Source organism: Trichomonascus vanleenenianus (assembly GCF_965637985.1).
Source record: "Trichomonascus vanleenenianus strain CLIB 3782 genome assembly, contig: TRVA0_045S, whole genome shotgun sequence".
NCBI lineage: Eukaryota > Fungi > Ascomycota > Dipodascomycetes > Dipodascales > Trichomonascaceae > Blastobotrys > Blastobotrys vanleenenianus.
Window position 1 is genome coordinate 17,425 of NW_027481842.1, and position 14,264 is coordinate 31,688.

Sequence of the window (14,264 nt, forward strand, 5' to 3'; positions counted from 1 at the left end):
CCTCCTCCAACTTGTCAGGGCCTCATGGACGGTCTCCGCTTGGGATCTGGGCGGGTATTATTACTCCTTGATATTCCAGCCCTACCCTTGCTGTATTTTTTCCACTCTTCAAGCGTTTGCATGGCACTCTTCCAGTTTGCCGCGAGCTCGGTAACCTTGAGCTCCAACCGACTGATCTCTCGCTCTTTCTCCGTCAGCTCAGTGGTCGATACATAGTTTGGTGAGTTGAGGATATCGCGAGCCGTTTTGACCGAGTCGCTGATATCCTCAGCTAGCCGCTCAATGGTCAGTTCATTGTCGGCAGCGCCTGTTTCCTCCACGGACTGCCCCACCATTGTCCGCATAGAGCGCCGTATATCATTCAAGAAGAACATCAATTGCTCGTTTTCGGCTACCATGTAGCGGTTTTTCTCGACCAAGTCCTCACAGAGCTTTTGGGATGCTTCGGCGCTACCACTGCTATCGGGCTTGACCACGGCACTAGAATATGAATTGTACGATTTTGACAACAGCCCCGATACTCCGGAGACTGAAGAAGAGGACTTGTCCCTGCTATCCAGCACGCGTTCCTTGAGCCGGTCGATCTGAATATCGCGTTTCCGCAGCTCGTTGGCGAATTGGATCTTAGCCTGCTTCATCATCTGCTTCTGCCGGTTGAGCTCTTCCTGGGCGGCACTCAGCTGGGACTCTGCTCGCCGTAGCGCCATAACCCCCGAGCTGTGTGCGTTTTGTATCCTCCTCATTTTGGTATCCAAGCTGTCGTATGCCCCCTGGAGCCTCTCGTTCTCAGCGCGAGCCCGCTCGCGCTCCTGGGCCGCCTCCGAGGCCTTTTGGAACGCAGTCTCGCTTGCCTGGTTGTCCTTTTCCAGGGTGCTGAGCAGGGAATATATGACATTGATGACCCGCGCATCATTCGCAGAGCCCCCGTCCTCCATCACAGACGAAAACTCTAGCCGTTCATCGTCTTTGATGTATCCCTTGGACACCAGTGCGTTGTTCACATATAGTGCCGCCGACCGCAGGTCCCTACCTCCCTGGCTCATATTTTCCGTGGTGTCCCTCGTATTTTCCGTGATGTCCCTATATCCCTGGCTTATATTTTTCGTGATGTCAAACTCGTTTCCCCCGGGACAACCATTAAATGTTGACCAACGGCTTGTAGGATAAGCTACCGAGAGAGATTTACACGCAGGATTAGTCCCTGTCCTCGAGGGCCAGCCCTCGAGCTCCCGTAGTTGGGGGCTCTGCCCCCAAACCCCCCAATTGCTTCGGAGGAGGGGAGAGAGAAAGTTAGTCGAGTAGATCGTATTTATAAGTCATTAAATATAGTTCGTTAAATCTTTTCACTTGGACTCGTAGAGGTGCTGTCAGGTATGAAAGGAGAGGAGTATCCGGTGGTATGAGTAGACGGCGACAGCACCACGGCCTGGGCCGCCGTCGGGCCTAGAACAGCAACCAACGGCGTGGTCGGCGGCGGAGCGCTTTGTACTGGAGAAGGATTATAGGCGTTGAAAGCATTGCTTCCTTCACTGTACATGATTTTGTAGGACGAGTATTCGAGGAGTACCGGAATCTCTTTGGCCAGCCGGGTCAGCGTTGTCAGGTTGGGCCGAGCATCATTGAGCACGGGGAGGTCCGGCATGACGCTTTTAGCGGATCGCATGATGAGAATAATCGCCTTGAGGAAAGCGTTGAGGTCCTCCCAGAACAGGCGCCGGTCAATCTGTCCGGTGTTACGAATTATTTCCATGCGCTGCTTAAGCCGGCGGGTAACCTCAACTCCCGTGACACAGGTACTGGTGAGATCCCGTACTTTGAGCGCCACGGTCGGGCTGATTCCTGCGCCCGAGCCTCCAATTGAGCTTGCTACAGAGGCCGAGGCCGACTTGGATACCGCTTCAGTCAGCTGTCCGAGCACGGCCTGAGCGGCGTTGGCAGCCGAGTAGATTCGATCGTACAGCTGGTCATCAGCAGCCGAGAGCCCTTCACCCGTCCTCAGAGCATCATCGATCATTGGTGACCCAGCAGTAGCCCCAGCTACCTGGCGACTCAGTTGGCGGCTGATGGTACGCGTTGGATAGAGCGTGAACCATGCGTTTTGCAGTTCGTTGAAAGACTGGAAGCAGGTGAGAATAAGTGCTCGGATGAATTTGATGTCGACGTAGGACATGAGCAGCTCGAGGTTTGCGCGGAAGAAGGCGGTCACATTGCGAAATGCCGCCAGGCACTGCACTGAAGCGTTGATGACAGCGTTAAGGTCCGAGCTACTAGGCTCAGCACCCGCTGCCGCAGTATCTTCCTTTTCACTGTTGGCCTCGAGGTTTTCCAGAGCGCCTACGAGAACGGGAAAGGCGTTTTTCGAAGTTCGAAGCAAGCCTAGGAGTTTGGTGGTAAGGGATTTATCGTCGCAAAATGCTGCGCAGCGTCTCATTATGCCATTGAGCTCGCCGAGGGAAAAAAGTACTTTGCGACAGCTCTCAACGACCTTGGACTGGACCTCGAAACGCTGCGAGTGGGAGCGTACCATGTGTTCGTTCAGTGTCGAGAGCCGTCTAAAGTATGCTCCGCTGACTGATTCCAGCACTGGCGAACTCGAGTACAGCCCCGATTTGTTCAGGAGATGTTTGGACTTGGACGTAATCGGGGTCGTTGCACCGCTGGGGATCTCAAAATCGCTGTCGCTGCGCTCGCCAAAGCTTTCATACGAGATGTTTCTACTATGCGAGGCTCTCGCCAATGTAGGCTCGAGTTCTTTTGCGTCAGGCTTTGGTTGTGGTTCTGGAGAATCCCCGAGCTGCTGTGGTTGTTGTGGTTGCTGCGGTTGTGACTGTTGCTGTTGCTGTTCCTGTTGTTGTTGTTGCTGCTTTTTTACAATGAATCCCATTCGTTTGGCTGCTCTGGAAGAGGAACCATGGCTCTCGCTGCCACTGCGCAGCCTATCAACAGGAAGCCCTGCCGGATCAAACACTTCTGGAGTCTGACTAGGAGATACAGCCGTTGTATTGGCCGTGGTGGCCGCCTGAGACGTAGTAGATGAAGTGGAGGCACTACGGCTGCCTGATTGCGAAGATGAAGTGGTGGCAGTTGAAAGCTTCGACTTGTGGCGCGGAAGCTGGAGCTTGAAGTCAGACGGCGGCTGAGGCGATGGACTCTTCCACACACTACCGTTACTTCCCTCGCCATCCAGCAATACCGCTCTTTGTAGTTGTAGTTGTTGTTGCTGCTGCTGCTTTTTCTCTATCATTGATGTAATGTGATCCCTGTTACTGGAGAGATAATGCTTCACGTCGCTCAGCCAGGTGGGACTGCTTGGGTCCTTCATAGCCGCCCGGGGTGGAAGTATCAGCGGATTATTGTCCACTTCAAGCAGTTCCAAGTCCGCCATGTCAGCAATGCTTGGAGGAAGATACTCGAACCGATTGTTTTTAATCGACAAACAGCGCAGATTCACGAGATTGCCAATATCTGATGGTAAGCTCGAGATTTGGTTGTTGCTAATGTCGAGGATAACCAAGTTGGGGCACTGGCAAAGCACTTCTGGGAACTCTTCGAACCGGTTCCCGCTGATATCGAGGTAAAACAGCTGCTTCATGTCCTTGAACGTCAGTGGAAGCGATGTAAGCCAATTGGATTTCAGACTCAGCTTGGAGACCCGTTTTCTAAACAGTTCTACAATGTCATTGGGGATGAACACAATGTTCAACCGCTCCAGTTCCATCTGGACCGTCCCGTCCTCTTCCTCTTCCTCTTCTTCCTCCTCTTCATCTTCTTCGTCGTACAGGCTGCTGGTGTCGGTACCATTGCTTCGCCTCGAGTAGACACTCGCGTCGTCTCGATCGGGCGTAGTGCTCCTGCCCGAGGGTGCACGGTACCCATTGCCGTTTGGCAGGGGGTGGTATCGATTAGCATACTCGCTCAGGCTCGAGCTCCCCGTGGTTGTTTCGGCGTCGTGGTCCTCTTTGGACTCTTGGTGGGCCTGCTCGTCTTCCGAGTCGCTATTGATGTCCAAATCTTCAATCGACTCGAGGTTGAGTTTCTTGGCCAGACGCTCTCGTGCGATGCGGAAGAGCCGCTGGCGCGAAATGGCAGGCTCCAGAGGAGTCACCGGATAATTCATAACCTGCTCGTGGTCCCCGTGTGACCCTATTGAACTCATAACTCCATAACCCTTGGCTCTTAGCGTTCGTCGTCGTCGGCGTAGAAAAAGGGGGGGAAAATCGCCTCCTTCCAGTCTTATGTCAGCACAACCCCGGATGATTAAGTAATAACTACCTTAGCGTCTACGGGCGGATTATTATTCAGGGGGATGAAATGGAGAGCGGGAGATTTGGTGTTTTATTTATGTTTTCACAGAGAGAAAGTTCGAAGTGGTTCGATTGTCTAGACCCCGAGCCGCACGCGCCGCACGCGCCGCACGTTACAGACTTCCGACACCAAGCTTCATGAGAACCCCTCCGCGAAGCGGAGCTACGGGGGGTTTGGGGGGCTGGCCCCCCATAAAACCACACCAGGTACACATATGGCTGTCCTTAGACGGCTTGTGAGCACCTACACGGGTAGGGTGAGCCGCAGGTACGGGGGAAAGAAAGTGTAGAGTATAAAAATAATGGATTACTCAAGCTATACAAACAAACTTTTATATAGATATTTTGAAATTTTGTTAAATTAAAAACGAAAACTTGATGTGTTTTGCTGCGTTATTGAGGATGGTGGTTTTGGTGGGAAGGGGATATCGTTCAAAAAAAAAAATAGGGTCGTTACAAGTCGGCATCATCCTCATCTGGCAGAGGCATGGCAGCAGCCTGCTCCATCTCCTGCTGGTACTTATTCATGAGCTCAGCGTCGACCTCAACCTCTGGAGGAGCCAGGGCTGGGGAGGCGACGAACTCGAGCTGCGGGTTGCCAACGAGCTTTCGGGCGAGCCACAAGAAGGGCTTCTCAAAGTGGTAGTTGGACTTGGCCGAAATGTCGTAGTACTGCAGGTTCTTCTTTCGGTGGAAGGTGATGGACTTGGCCTTGACCTTTCGCTCCTTAACGTCGACCTTGTTGCCGCACAGCACGACCGGGATGTTCTCGCACACTCGGATGAGGTCTCGGTGCCAGTTGGGCACGTTCTTGTACGTGATTCGCGAGGTCACGTCGAACATGATGATACCGCACTGGCCGTTGATGTAGTAGCCGTCTCGGAGACCGCCAAACTTCTCCTGGCCGGCAGTATCCCAGCACTCAAACTTGATCTCGCCAAAGTTGGTGTAGAAGCCGAGTGGGTGCACCTCGACACCCTGGGTGGCGTTGTATCGCTTCTCAAACTCACCAGTCAAGTGTCGCTTAACGAAAGTGGTCTACATAATTACTAGTTAGCATTTCTATCCTTTTAGTCATGATATTGTTTACTCACCTTACCAGTACCACCATCGCCGACAAGAACCAGCTTGAAGGTTGGGACCTGGGATTGGTTGTTCTCAGCCATTGTGTATTGTGGATGCGATTCTCGATAAACCTTTCGGTGTTGTCAAATGGAAGCTTTTGTGAAAAAAAAAGATTCTGTTGTTTGTTTTGGGCCCAACAGGGGCGGCCGGCGAAAAAAATTTGCCTGCGCAAGCGGGAGGTTACTACGGAAACGCCGCCGCCGGAAAATACGCAGAGCAACTGCAAGTGATCGAGCTTCGCGAGGATGCGCACTGATTGATTGGAAATGTAAATGCCTGCAGCCGAACGCCGGAAATCAATTGGTAGCTTGCTTTGTATCGTTATTTTGGTGGCTATCGCTCCCTTTTATAGTTTTGGTGGTGGCACGGTTATTCCAACCCGGCCGGCTTTGGGATGTTGATCTTGAGCTGGGTTGGGGAGAAGCTTGTGGAAAGCCCTGGAACGCCTTCGTTGACGACTTTGAGCTCTTTGGTCTGGTCAAGTGGATTTGTCGCCAGGGTTTGGAAAGCTGCCGTGTCGACTCCAGAGGCTGGGTCGGTACTTGACGGCAAGTCTGGTGGCAAAAGGCCCTCTTCTTTCGCCGCATCTACTAAATGTTAGCGCCGCACAATGCACCCAAATTTGAATATACATACTTTCGTAGTAGTCAATGACATACTTGACGTGATTTCGTCCCACGGTGTGGGATTTTCGCACACTGGTTGAGTCGTGGGTCAACGCAACTAGATCGTTAGTATCTATTAAAAAAAAGGCTGGACCAAGTGACATACCTCCACAGTAATCACAAGTATAGTATCCTTGAAGTTAGTAAAATTCTTTCATTCCATTATCGCGTATACTTATCTTGGGCATATTTGTTTAATTTTCAAATCAACCTGTTTTATCCACAGAGATATATAGATTATGAGTTACGGTTTTGACAACTAGTTGGATTAATATACTGGTAGACGATGTAACTGTGTCAATTCGATTCGATAGTGGGTTTTGGAGGTGTCGCTTCTAGTGGGGCCGACAGGCGATATCGGTTTAAATCACTCAACCATACTCATGGCCGGCTAGATATAGGTTAGCTGTACTCCAATGAAAATAAAGAAAAGATAAAAAATTCAGCCAGAAGAAGCTTCAATCTGCCTGTAATCATAGCTGATTAAATAATATCTCTAGTTTCATGTACCTTCAGTAACTGATCGATATCTCTATATATATTTCGATAAAGTTGACTAATATAATGATACGAATGTCTTGATAAGCGTGAAAAACGATGATTAATGACAAATTATGCCCTTAAACGGTAGATTTGGAGACGCTCTCAAGCAGTTTGAGTTTAATAGAGCTAATGAATCAGCTCCAACCTTAGCCCGACAGCTACGGCCCAGGCGTTATCGAGAAGAGAGCCAAGATAGTACCAACAGCAGCGTTAATAGTAGCACGTCCAAGGTACGCAAGAAGAAGAAGAAGAGTGCGCCAAAAGACTGCAGCCAGCTGAAGCCCTTAAAGCCACTACTTCAGCCAGGACTGAGATGCGTCTTTATCGGATTTAATCCGGGCTATATGACTGCCTTGAAGGGCCACTACTATGCCCACCACAGTAATCTCTTTTGGAAGCTCATCTACGAATCTGGGTGTGTTGATAGACCCGTAACTTGCTACGACGACCATCTCCTGCCGGATGAATTTGGCTACGGTTTTACAGATCTCATTGCTAGGCCAACTACAGGAATCTCCGAGCTGTCCAACTCGGAAATGCTTGGTGGTGTGCCCGTTCTCGAAGCAAAGATCACTACATATAACCCCAAAGTCGTGGCAATAGTTGGCAAGGGAATCTATGAAACGGTATTTCGGTTCAACAACAACAGGCCAATCCGCAAGGCAGAGTTCAGCTGGGGGCTCCAACCAGAGCCGATTGGCTCTACCAGGGTATTTGTTCTGCCTTCGACATCGGGGTTGGTAGCAGGGGTCTCGCGAGCTCAAAAATTGGCTTCTTGGACCGAATTGGCCAATTATCTAAACGACCGCCATCCTTTTGTCAAGCCAGAACCATTGGATCGTGTTAAACTCGAGCCATTGACGGATGAAACCAGTCTTCGTATCAAATCCGAACCCCTAGAGTCCTCCGAAGAATCCTCCGAACCACCAGATTTATCCGAACCACCAGAATCACCCGGACAGATGTGAACTTTCCGTTTATAGGTACATATTCCCATTACTAACGTTTTTCATACCGTATATACCTACGACCAATTCTCGAAACCCATCCACTTGTAGCTCCCGTATTCCATGTACTAACGATTTATTGCTTTGCACTGCCATAGCATGATCGTCCTTCGAGGGCCAGCCCTCGAGCTCCCGTAAGTGGGGGCTCTGCCCCCAAACCCCCGTAGCTCCGCTCGGCGGAGGTCTATTGATTGCTAGTTACAGTGTAGCAAAACGCCAAGGAACATTTGCAGCAGCGTAACAAAATTGCTACAAATCAGTCGTTACAGCCATGATCTCCGCGGAGCGGAGACCCAACACTTTCGCTACGTTCGGACTGTACTTGGGGGGACCAGTCCCCCCAAACCCCCCTGGAGCTCCGCTTTCGCGGAGATTTTAGGTGCCAGTGGGGGTTTGGGGGCTCTGCCCCCAACTACGGGAGCTCGAGGGCTGGCCCTCGAATGTCCAGGACTAGTATAACTAAGGGGACTAGTCCCCCCAGACCCCCCTGGGGCTCCGCTACGCGGAGGGGCTCGAAGTCGAGGAGAAGAGTATTGGTCACGGATGGAGAGCATTTGGCTGAAAAGGAATCAGAAGGAGAACTGTATTTGACGATCTTGTATATTTAACGGTTAGAGTCAATGCTATTTGAAAAGTTCCTTGGATAATTTACATATGTACAAGTCCCAGGGTTATGCCCGGTAGATATCCACGTTAAGCTTCTCCTTCTTAATCTCGGCCTCAAACTTCTTCACCGTCTCGTCACTTATCGGCCCATCTGGAACCGTTTTGGAAAAAATGTCGTCAACCTTGTACTGGATCTCAGTTCGCTGGTCGTCGCTATAGGCCCGGGTATACCCCAGCTCATTCAGCGCCTCCGTCTGCAAGTCAACGCACTTCATCTGCTGCTTCCTGTACTTATGGCACATGTTCAATCGCTCCCAGTAGGTGCCCTTGAGAGAGCAGTGAGCCATGAGCGCTTCATACTCTACGCAGTTATTCCTCGCAGCCTGTCCCAGAGGCAGACCGGTTTTATTCTCTTCATGATCGGTGATCTGGTGCAGTCCTGTCTCCTCAGCCTTGAAAGTGCCCTTCTGGCTCTGCTTGGCGGCTTCCTGCTCTCGCTCGTACTCTTTCTTCACCTCCTCCGGGGCTAAACTGATGGGTGTCAGCGGCTTTGACGACTGGTAGTAGTCTTTGAGACTTGGGTCTTCGATGAGATCGTCCGCAGACCCTTCCTGCTGTTTGCTACTGCTTGGCCCTTTCTCCGAGCCCTTCCACAGCCATCCCAAAACCATCTTTTCGTTTAATATATCGGAACCGAGTTTGATTTGGAAAATCAATTTATCGGATCCCAAGACACGGATATCACCCCGGGTATACCAATACTGGAGTAGAGGATATTTTGTAATGCCAGGTATGAAGGTAGCCTATATATATATTATTGGTCTATTTGCTAACTGTATGAAGCGAGTCGGCGACAGGCCGAAAGACGTGAGGCACGGTTAAGGGGTGCTGGGTATGTGTTTAGAATTTATTATTACTGCTTGGTAGTATGAGACTGACTGATTGAATAGCACGCGTAAAGTAAACACCTCGACGTTTGCAATCTCATTTGGGACTCCTAAATTAGGGACTAAGACTCCTAAGAGCAGTTCATCGCGGAAAAGGAGTTCAAAAAGCAGTACTAAACGGAGTCCACCAACTGTTCCCGAAGAGACGCCAGTTCAAAACGCCAAATCCACTAAAAAGAGCCAAATATCCAAACCCGCTAAACAGAGCCAAATATCTAAACCCACTAAACAGAGTCAATTACCCAGGCCGTCTAAGCAGGACCAATTTGCTGAATCGACTAAACAGGCCACTGAAAAGGGCTCAGTTGATGAACCAACCAAGGAGGGGCCAATTGACAGTGTCCGGCCTAGTGATACCCCAAGTCTTGCAAGACGCTCATCTTCCAGGATTGCAACGGCTGTAAGGGCTACAAATAGCTCCTCTCAGAGACGGGATTCGCCAGGTGATTCCGTTACTACTCCAGCCCCTAACACCCGAGCGAAGCGATCTAACACATCAAATTACAATACGACAAACACGAGGCCAGAAAACGCGTCAGAAAACGATGAACCAACAATTAAACGACGGCGAAGTGCCCGAATTCTCGCCAAAGCTACCCCCTCTCCAGTTGCTACACCATCAACTACTACGACCAAACCGTCACCACCAAAAACTCGTAGATCCAAACGATCAAATCAAACCAATGACATTACAGCTAACAATATTCCAGCTAACAAGATTGCTACTAACGATATTCCCTCTCATAATGCTCCAACTATGCATCAAGCAGCTTCCAATGCGCCCGAAAACACGCTTGACAATACAACCCAATTCGATGACGATCAATGGAGCGATTCCAGCGAATGGAACGAAAAGAACGACGTAACTTTGCCCTCTTCCTCCTCTTCTGTGGCCAAAAGTGCCAAATCTCGATCTTCCGCCAATGTGAGCCGCACAAAGGCCCGATCTCATCAAAACAGCACCAAGGCGGTAATACCAAGCGCGAACCCGACCAGACAGCCCATCGCCAGAGGCGCGCAGGCGAAGCGCACAGCACCAGCAGCAGTTGAGAATCGAATCAACGCGGTGGACATGGTTCTCCGGAAAGTGTTGGACAAGTTGGACGAAGCTGACAAGGAGATGGCGGCTTCTTCAACTTCTAAAGGAAGGATCGCTGATAACGACAAAAACGGTATGCCGGTACCACCACCACTCCGACCACCACCATGGAAAAAACGCACGCTGTTTCGGTATCGATCCGTTGTCGAGGCACGGCTGCGAGAGCTTGCAGAAGCAATTGATATAAACAGTGCAATGGCCCAGACGTTGCGCAAGGCGGAGCAAAAACGCAATTCCTTGCGGTCCCAGCTGCTTGATCTGCGTAGCGCCAAACTGCAGTTACAGCACGATATGCAGCAGGTGCGAGACCAGTACCAGCGATCCAAGCAAAATGACCAAGAATTAAAACAGGTGAGTGAATTTGCGACCGCCCTGAAAATTTTCAACGTTCGCCATGCCAATACTGTCCCCACTACCAATTCTACACCCACTAGGGCACACAATGATTTACAGTCGCTAAATGCGCAATTGCTTCTGCTACAGCCGGTCTTGGGCGATAATGGTGCCCTAAGTAGGCTCAAAAGCCTACGCGAAAAGCTCTCCCGTCTCGACCGCCAGCTCAGTAGATGAAAAGCTTTCGCCAGCTCAGTAGATGAAAAGCTTTCGCCAGCTCAGTAGATGAAAAGCTTTCGCCAGCTCAGTAGATGAAAAGCTTTCGCCAGCTCAGTAAAATAAAAGATCATTACATCATACGTAGTGTATAACAACTACTCATCATCGGCCACCAACGCAGCAATCATCGAGTACAAGTAGAAGAAGAACACCACAAGGTAGAACCCGAGCTTGATGAAGCTCTCCTTCTTATGCTTGCCCAGAGTCCTAAAGATCTCCGTGGCATCCAGCAAGTAGGTCTTATTCTGGATGCGCAGAGCATTGTATGCAAGCAGGGGCAGGTTCAACAGGAACGAGAACCAGTACCCGTTGACGAGGAAAAGCGACGTCAAAAACGCGTGCAGCCCCATCTCGGGCAGAATGTAATTGTTTAGCCTGTTACACAGATCAATTGGGTTGATGTAGTCCACCTCCAGGTCGCTATACATGATGGAGAAGAACACCTGGAGGAACAGGTTCACGGCATTGACGAGCACCGCAAAGAGATAGAGCCTTGCACACAAAGTTAGTCCTGGTACATACCACAGACCCATTTTCTACTTACCAAGCTTCGCCAGACATTTTTTTTACGCCTCCCTTCAGTCTATACGTAACTAGAGTCGCCTTTGCAAAAAGGTGGTGGTGTCAAGTGGGGGAAGCAAGCCGGTCGGTGGGACAATGTTCCTCTCCTCTTTTTTCGCGTTGCGCGGCCATGTGAGTATGCACGACCAACTGCAAGGTCCGGGCTGTATACTGCTGTCAAACGGGTTGGTAGATTAAATGTTATTTTTACTGGTAGTTCTACTCAATTGATTGGTAAATATATTAAAAAGTTGTACATGCCATTCATGGTGACCTCCGCGTAGCGGAGCCCCAGGGGGGTTTGGGGGGACTGGTCCCCCCATGAACACTCCGCTAGTTGCAATTGACTTGGGGGCCAGCCCCCAAACCCCCGTGGCTCCGCTTCGCGGAGGATGGAGGGGCAAAGGCAGGTTGAACGGACCAATTGTTTATGGTCATTAGCTCAGGGATAAATTTACATTTCGGGTATTAGGTTACATTGTCTCCCTCAAGAAACAGATGAGCTGTGATGGAGATTTGCTAGATAGATTAAATATAAACCAATTGTTATATTAGCTCTATTCCATTAGTAAAAGATATAAATAAAGTTGTGCCTTGTGGGTACATTTTTTTCAGTTAGTTGGGTGGGTTGTCGCCCATGCCAAAGAGATACAACAGCTGCCGACGGTCGAGCCGGCCAACGTTGCGCAACTCGCCTTCGTCCAAAGCAGAGTCAATCATCTGTCGCTTCTGGTCCTGCAGCTCCAAAATTCGGTCCTCGACACTCGCCGTAATGTAGAGCTTGTGGACTCGTACATCATTTCGCTGGCCAATTCGATGCGCTCGGTCAATGGCCTGCTCCTCTACGTATGGATTCCAGAACGGGTCCATGATGATAACATGGTTTGCGGCCGTCAGTGTGAGACCCACGTTACCAGCCTTCAAACTAACCAACATGATCTGCTGCGTCGGTTCCTCCATAAACTGGCGAATTGTCTCGTTCCGCTCCTGCGTGCTCATAGACCCGTCATATCGCAAGTAGTCGTAGCCCTTGAGCGCCATGGGGATGCCCACCAAATCCAAAAAAGTCGTAAACTGCGAAAAGATAATGATCTTTTGCCCCGGGTACTCCTCGAGTGTCTTGTCGACGATTTCCATACACCGGTCAATCTTGGCTGAACTCTCCCATCCATTAGGGAACACGTCTTCAAGCCCAAACTGCTTGACAATAAGCTTACGACTAGCCTCGCTGGCCTCTTTCGACTGGAGCTCAAGAGATGCAGCCTCGTCCTGGCCTTCCATGACACTATCCTCATTCTCCTCCTCATCGTCAAAATCGAGTCCCTTGAACAATTCGGCATTGCTAATGCGGTCTTGGCGCAGCTGGCGCATTCGCTTCGAAATAAGCCGTCGCTCCTGCTCCTTTTTGCGAACTGCTGACTTCTCATCGCGCCGCCGCTTGTTGATCTCAAAATCGGACAAGCGCTTGATGTACACGAGCCGGAACAGCTCAAAGTCGATCCATCGGTCCTGCATGATGGGCTGACGACACTCACAGCACAGCGCTGAGTTCCCTTGGAGCGCATACTTGTTGAAATACTCGGGGATGCAGTCCTCGCACATGGCATGGCCGCACGGGTATACTAGAACAATGCTGCTGGCATCAACAGCATCATAACATATGGGGCACTGGAACCCGTCGTCCTGGTCTTCGCTAGCATCGTGGGCGTACACACGGTGGTATAGGTCCGTGGTCCGGCCCACGACGCTAGGATTGAACTTGCGTACCAGCTCCAGTGCCTGAGTGCTGGAGCCGTCTCGCAGCAGCGAATTCTTTTTTCGATTGTGCTCAGCAAGATCAATCAAGGCCGGGTGGCAACAAGCTTGTCTCAGCCGCAGCAGCATAACCAGTACAGAGCTGTAGTGGTTGCCCAGCTGGTTGTCATTGAGGAAGGACCGCACTCGGCCCTGAGTTGAGGACTCAAGAGCAGTGTACCGCGCTCGCTGCTCTTCATTGAACTCGGAATTATCCGCCTCAACGATTCTTTCCGGAAGCTGCAGAATAGGCTTACCGTCGACATGACTCTTTTTAGTTCTTCGCAGCAGTGTCGCGCCAATGAGCACTCGCAGCTTTTGCATAGACCCCGAGTCAGACGACTTGATGCCGGTACCAATCTCGCGGTTGAACTTTTTCTCGTCGTTGTACGGCGGGATCCGCAGGAACTTGATAAGCGAGTAGTACTCTTCTACCTTGTTCTGGATCGGGGTACCAGACAGGCACCATCGATATTGGCTCTCTAGGGCGCAGCAGGCCTTGGCCGACTGGGTGAGCTTGTTCTTAATATATTGGGCTTCGTCAAGCACGACTCGGTACCATTTGCCTTTGAACAGAATTGAGTCCTTAACTTGTTGCTCTGGCGGGAGCTCGCAGTCTTCAATGGCTAGTTTGGTATTTTCTTTGTAGTCTCGCGCCACAAGGTTGTATGTAGTGATGACCACGTCGTAGCGTTGGAGCTGTTCCCATCGAGTGTGCATTCTAGGGCTGAGTTCTCGGTGATGGACGTAGACCTTAAGTTTGTGCTCGGGTTTAACGTGCTTTTCGATTTCCATGGCCCATTGGTTCAGCAGGGCTACTGGGGCGACAATGAGCGTCGTTTTGCAGGCCGGATTTGTGGACTTATTGCTAACCATCAATGCGCTGTTTTTGTTAGTAAAATCTCCAATCCAATCAATCAATCAAATCAATCAATCAAATCAATCAAATCAATCAATCAAATCAATCAATCAAATCAATCAATCAATCAATCAAATCAATC

The 14,264-nt window shown here is 50.4% G+C and overlaps 9 protein-coding genes across 9 annotated transcripts in view; 2 read left to right on the plus strand and 7 right to left on the minus strand.

Moving 5' to 3' along the window:
- Nucleotides 1-14: 14 nt before the first annotated feature.
- On the minus strand, nt 15-1,043 carry TRVA0_045S00320 (uncharacterized protein; the record flags this gene model as incomplete). The annotated part of the gene is made up of 1 exon (XM_076686846.1): nt 15-1,043. One exon carries the CDS (start codon nt 1,041-1,043, stop codon nt 15-17), a length of 1,029 nt encoding a protein of 342 aa, XP_076538882.1.
- A 290-nt stretch (nt 1,044-1,333) lies between these two features.
- Nucleotides 1,334-4,117, minus strand: TRVA0_045S00342 (uncharacterized protein; the record flags this gene model as incomplete). The annotated part of the gene is made up of 1 exon (XM_076686847.1): nt 1,334-4,117. The coding sequence occupies one exon, from the start codon at nt 4,115-4,117 to the stop codon at nt 1,334-1,336; it is 2,784 nt and encodes a 927-aa protein (XP_076538883.1).
- A 640-nt stretch (nt 4,118-4,757) lies between these two features.
- GSP2 (Ran family GTP-binding nuclear protein) lies at nt 4,758-5,470 on the minus strand (the record flags this gene model as incomplete). Its single annotated transcript, XM_076686848.1, has 2 exons — nt 4,758-5,342; nt 5,399-5,470. 2 exons carry the CDS (start codon nt 5,468-5,470, stop codon nt 4,758-4,760), a joined length of 657 nt encoding a protein of 218 aa, XP_076538884.1.
- Nucleotides 5,471-5,798: 328 nt separating this feature from the next.
- On the minus strand, nt 5,799-6,282 carry YHC1 (Yhc1p; the record flags this gene model as incomplete). Its single annotated transcript, XM_076686849.1, has 4 exons — nt 5,799-6,016; nt 6,066-6,152; nt 6,201-6,227; nt 6,270-6,282. 4 exons carry the CDS (start codon nt 6,280-6,282, stop codon nt 5,799-5,801), a joined length of 345 nt encoding a protein of 114 aa, XP_076538885.1.
- A 426-nt stretch (nt 6,283-6,708) lies between these two features.
- On the plus strand, nt 6,709-7,605 carry TRVA0_045S00408 (mismatch-specific DNA-glycosylase; the record flags this gene model as incomplete). Its single annotated transcript, XM_076686850.1, has 1 exon — nt 6,709-7,605. One exon carries the CDS (start codon nt 6,709-6,711, stop codon nt 7,603-7,605), a length of 897 nt encoding a protein of 298 aa, XP_076538886.1.
- Nucleotides 7,606-8,315: 710 nt separating this feature from the next.
- Nucleotides 8,316-8,921, minus strand: TRVA0_045S00430 (uncharacterized protein; the record flags this gene model as incomplete). Its single annotated transcript, XM_076686851.1, has 1 exon — nt 8,316-8,921. One exon carries the CDS (start codon nt 8,919-8,921, stop codon nt 8,316-8,318), a length of 606 nt encoding a protein of 201 aa, XP_076538887.1.
- A 112-nt stretch (nt 8,922-9,033) lies between these two features.
- On the plus strand, nt 9,034-10,866 carry TRVA0_045S00452 (uncharacterized protein; the record flags this gene model as incomplete). Its single annotated transcript, XM_076686852.1, has 3 exons — nt 9,034-9,040; nt 9,094-9,142; nt 9,201-10,866. The coding sequence occupies 3 exons, from the start codon at nt 9,034-9,036 to the stop codon at nt 10,864-10,866; spliced, it is 1,722 nt and encodes a 573-aa protein (XP_076538888.1).
- Nucleotides 10,867-11,003: 137 nt separating this feature from the next.
- On the minus strand, nt 11,004-11,469 carry ERV14 (cornichon family protein; the record flags this gene model as incomplete). Its single annotated transcript, XM_076686853.1, has 2 exons — nt 11,004-11,400; nt 11,453-11,469. 2 exons carry the CDS (start codon nt 11,467-11,469, stop codon nt 11,004-11,006), a joined length of 414 nt encoding a protein of 137 aa, XP_076538889.1.
- A 615-nt stretch (nt 11,470-12,084) lies between these two features.
- Nucleotides 12,085-14,264, minus strand: part of TRVA0_045S00496 (uncharacterized protein) — a gene marked incomplete at both ends in the record, with an annotated part of 3,859 nt that continues 1,679 nt past the window's right edge. Inside the window, one exon of the mRNA XM_076686854.1 lies at nt 12,085-14,146. Within this exon, the coding sequence (XP_076538890.1) occupies nt 12,085-14,146 (2,062 nt within the window). The remainder of the gene's footprint in view (nt 14,147-14,264) is intronic.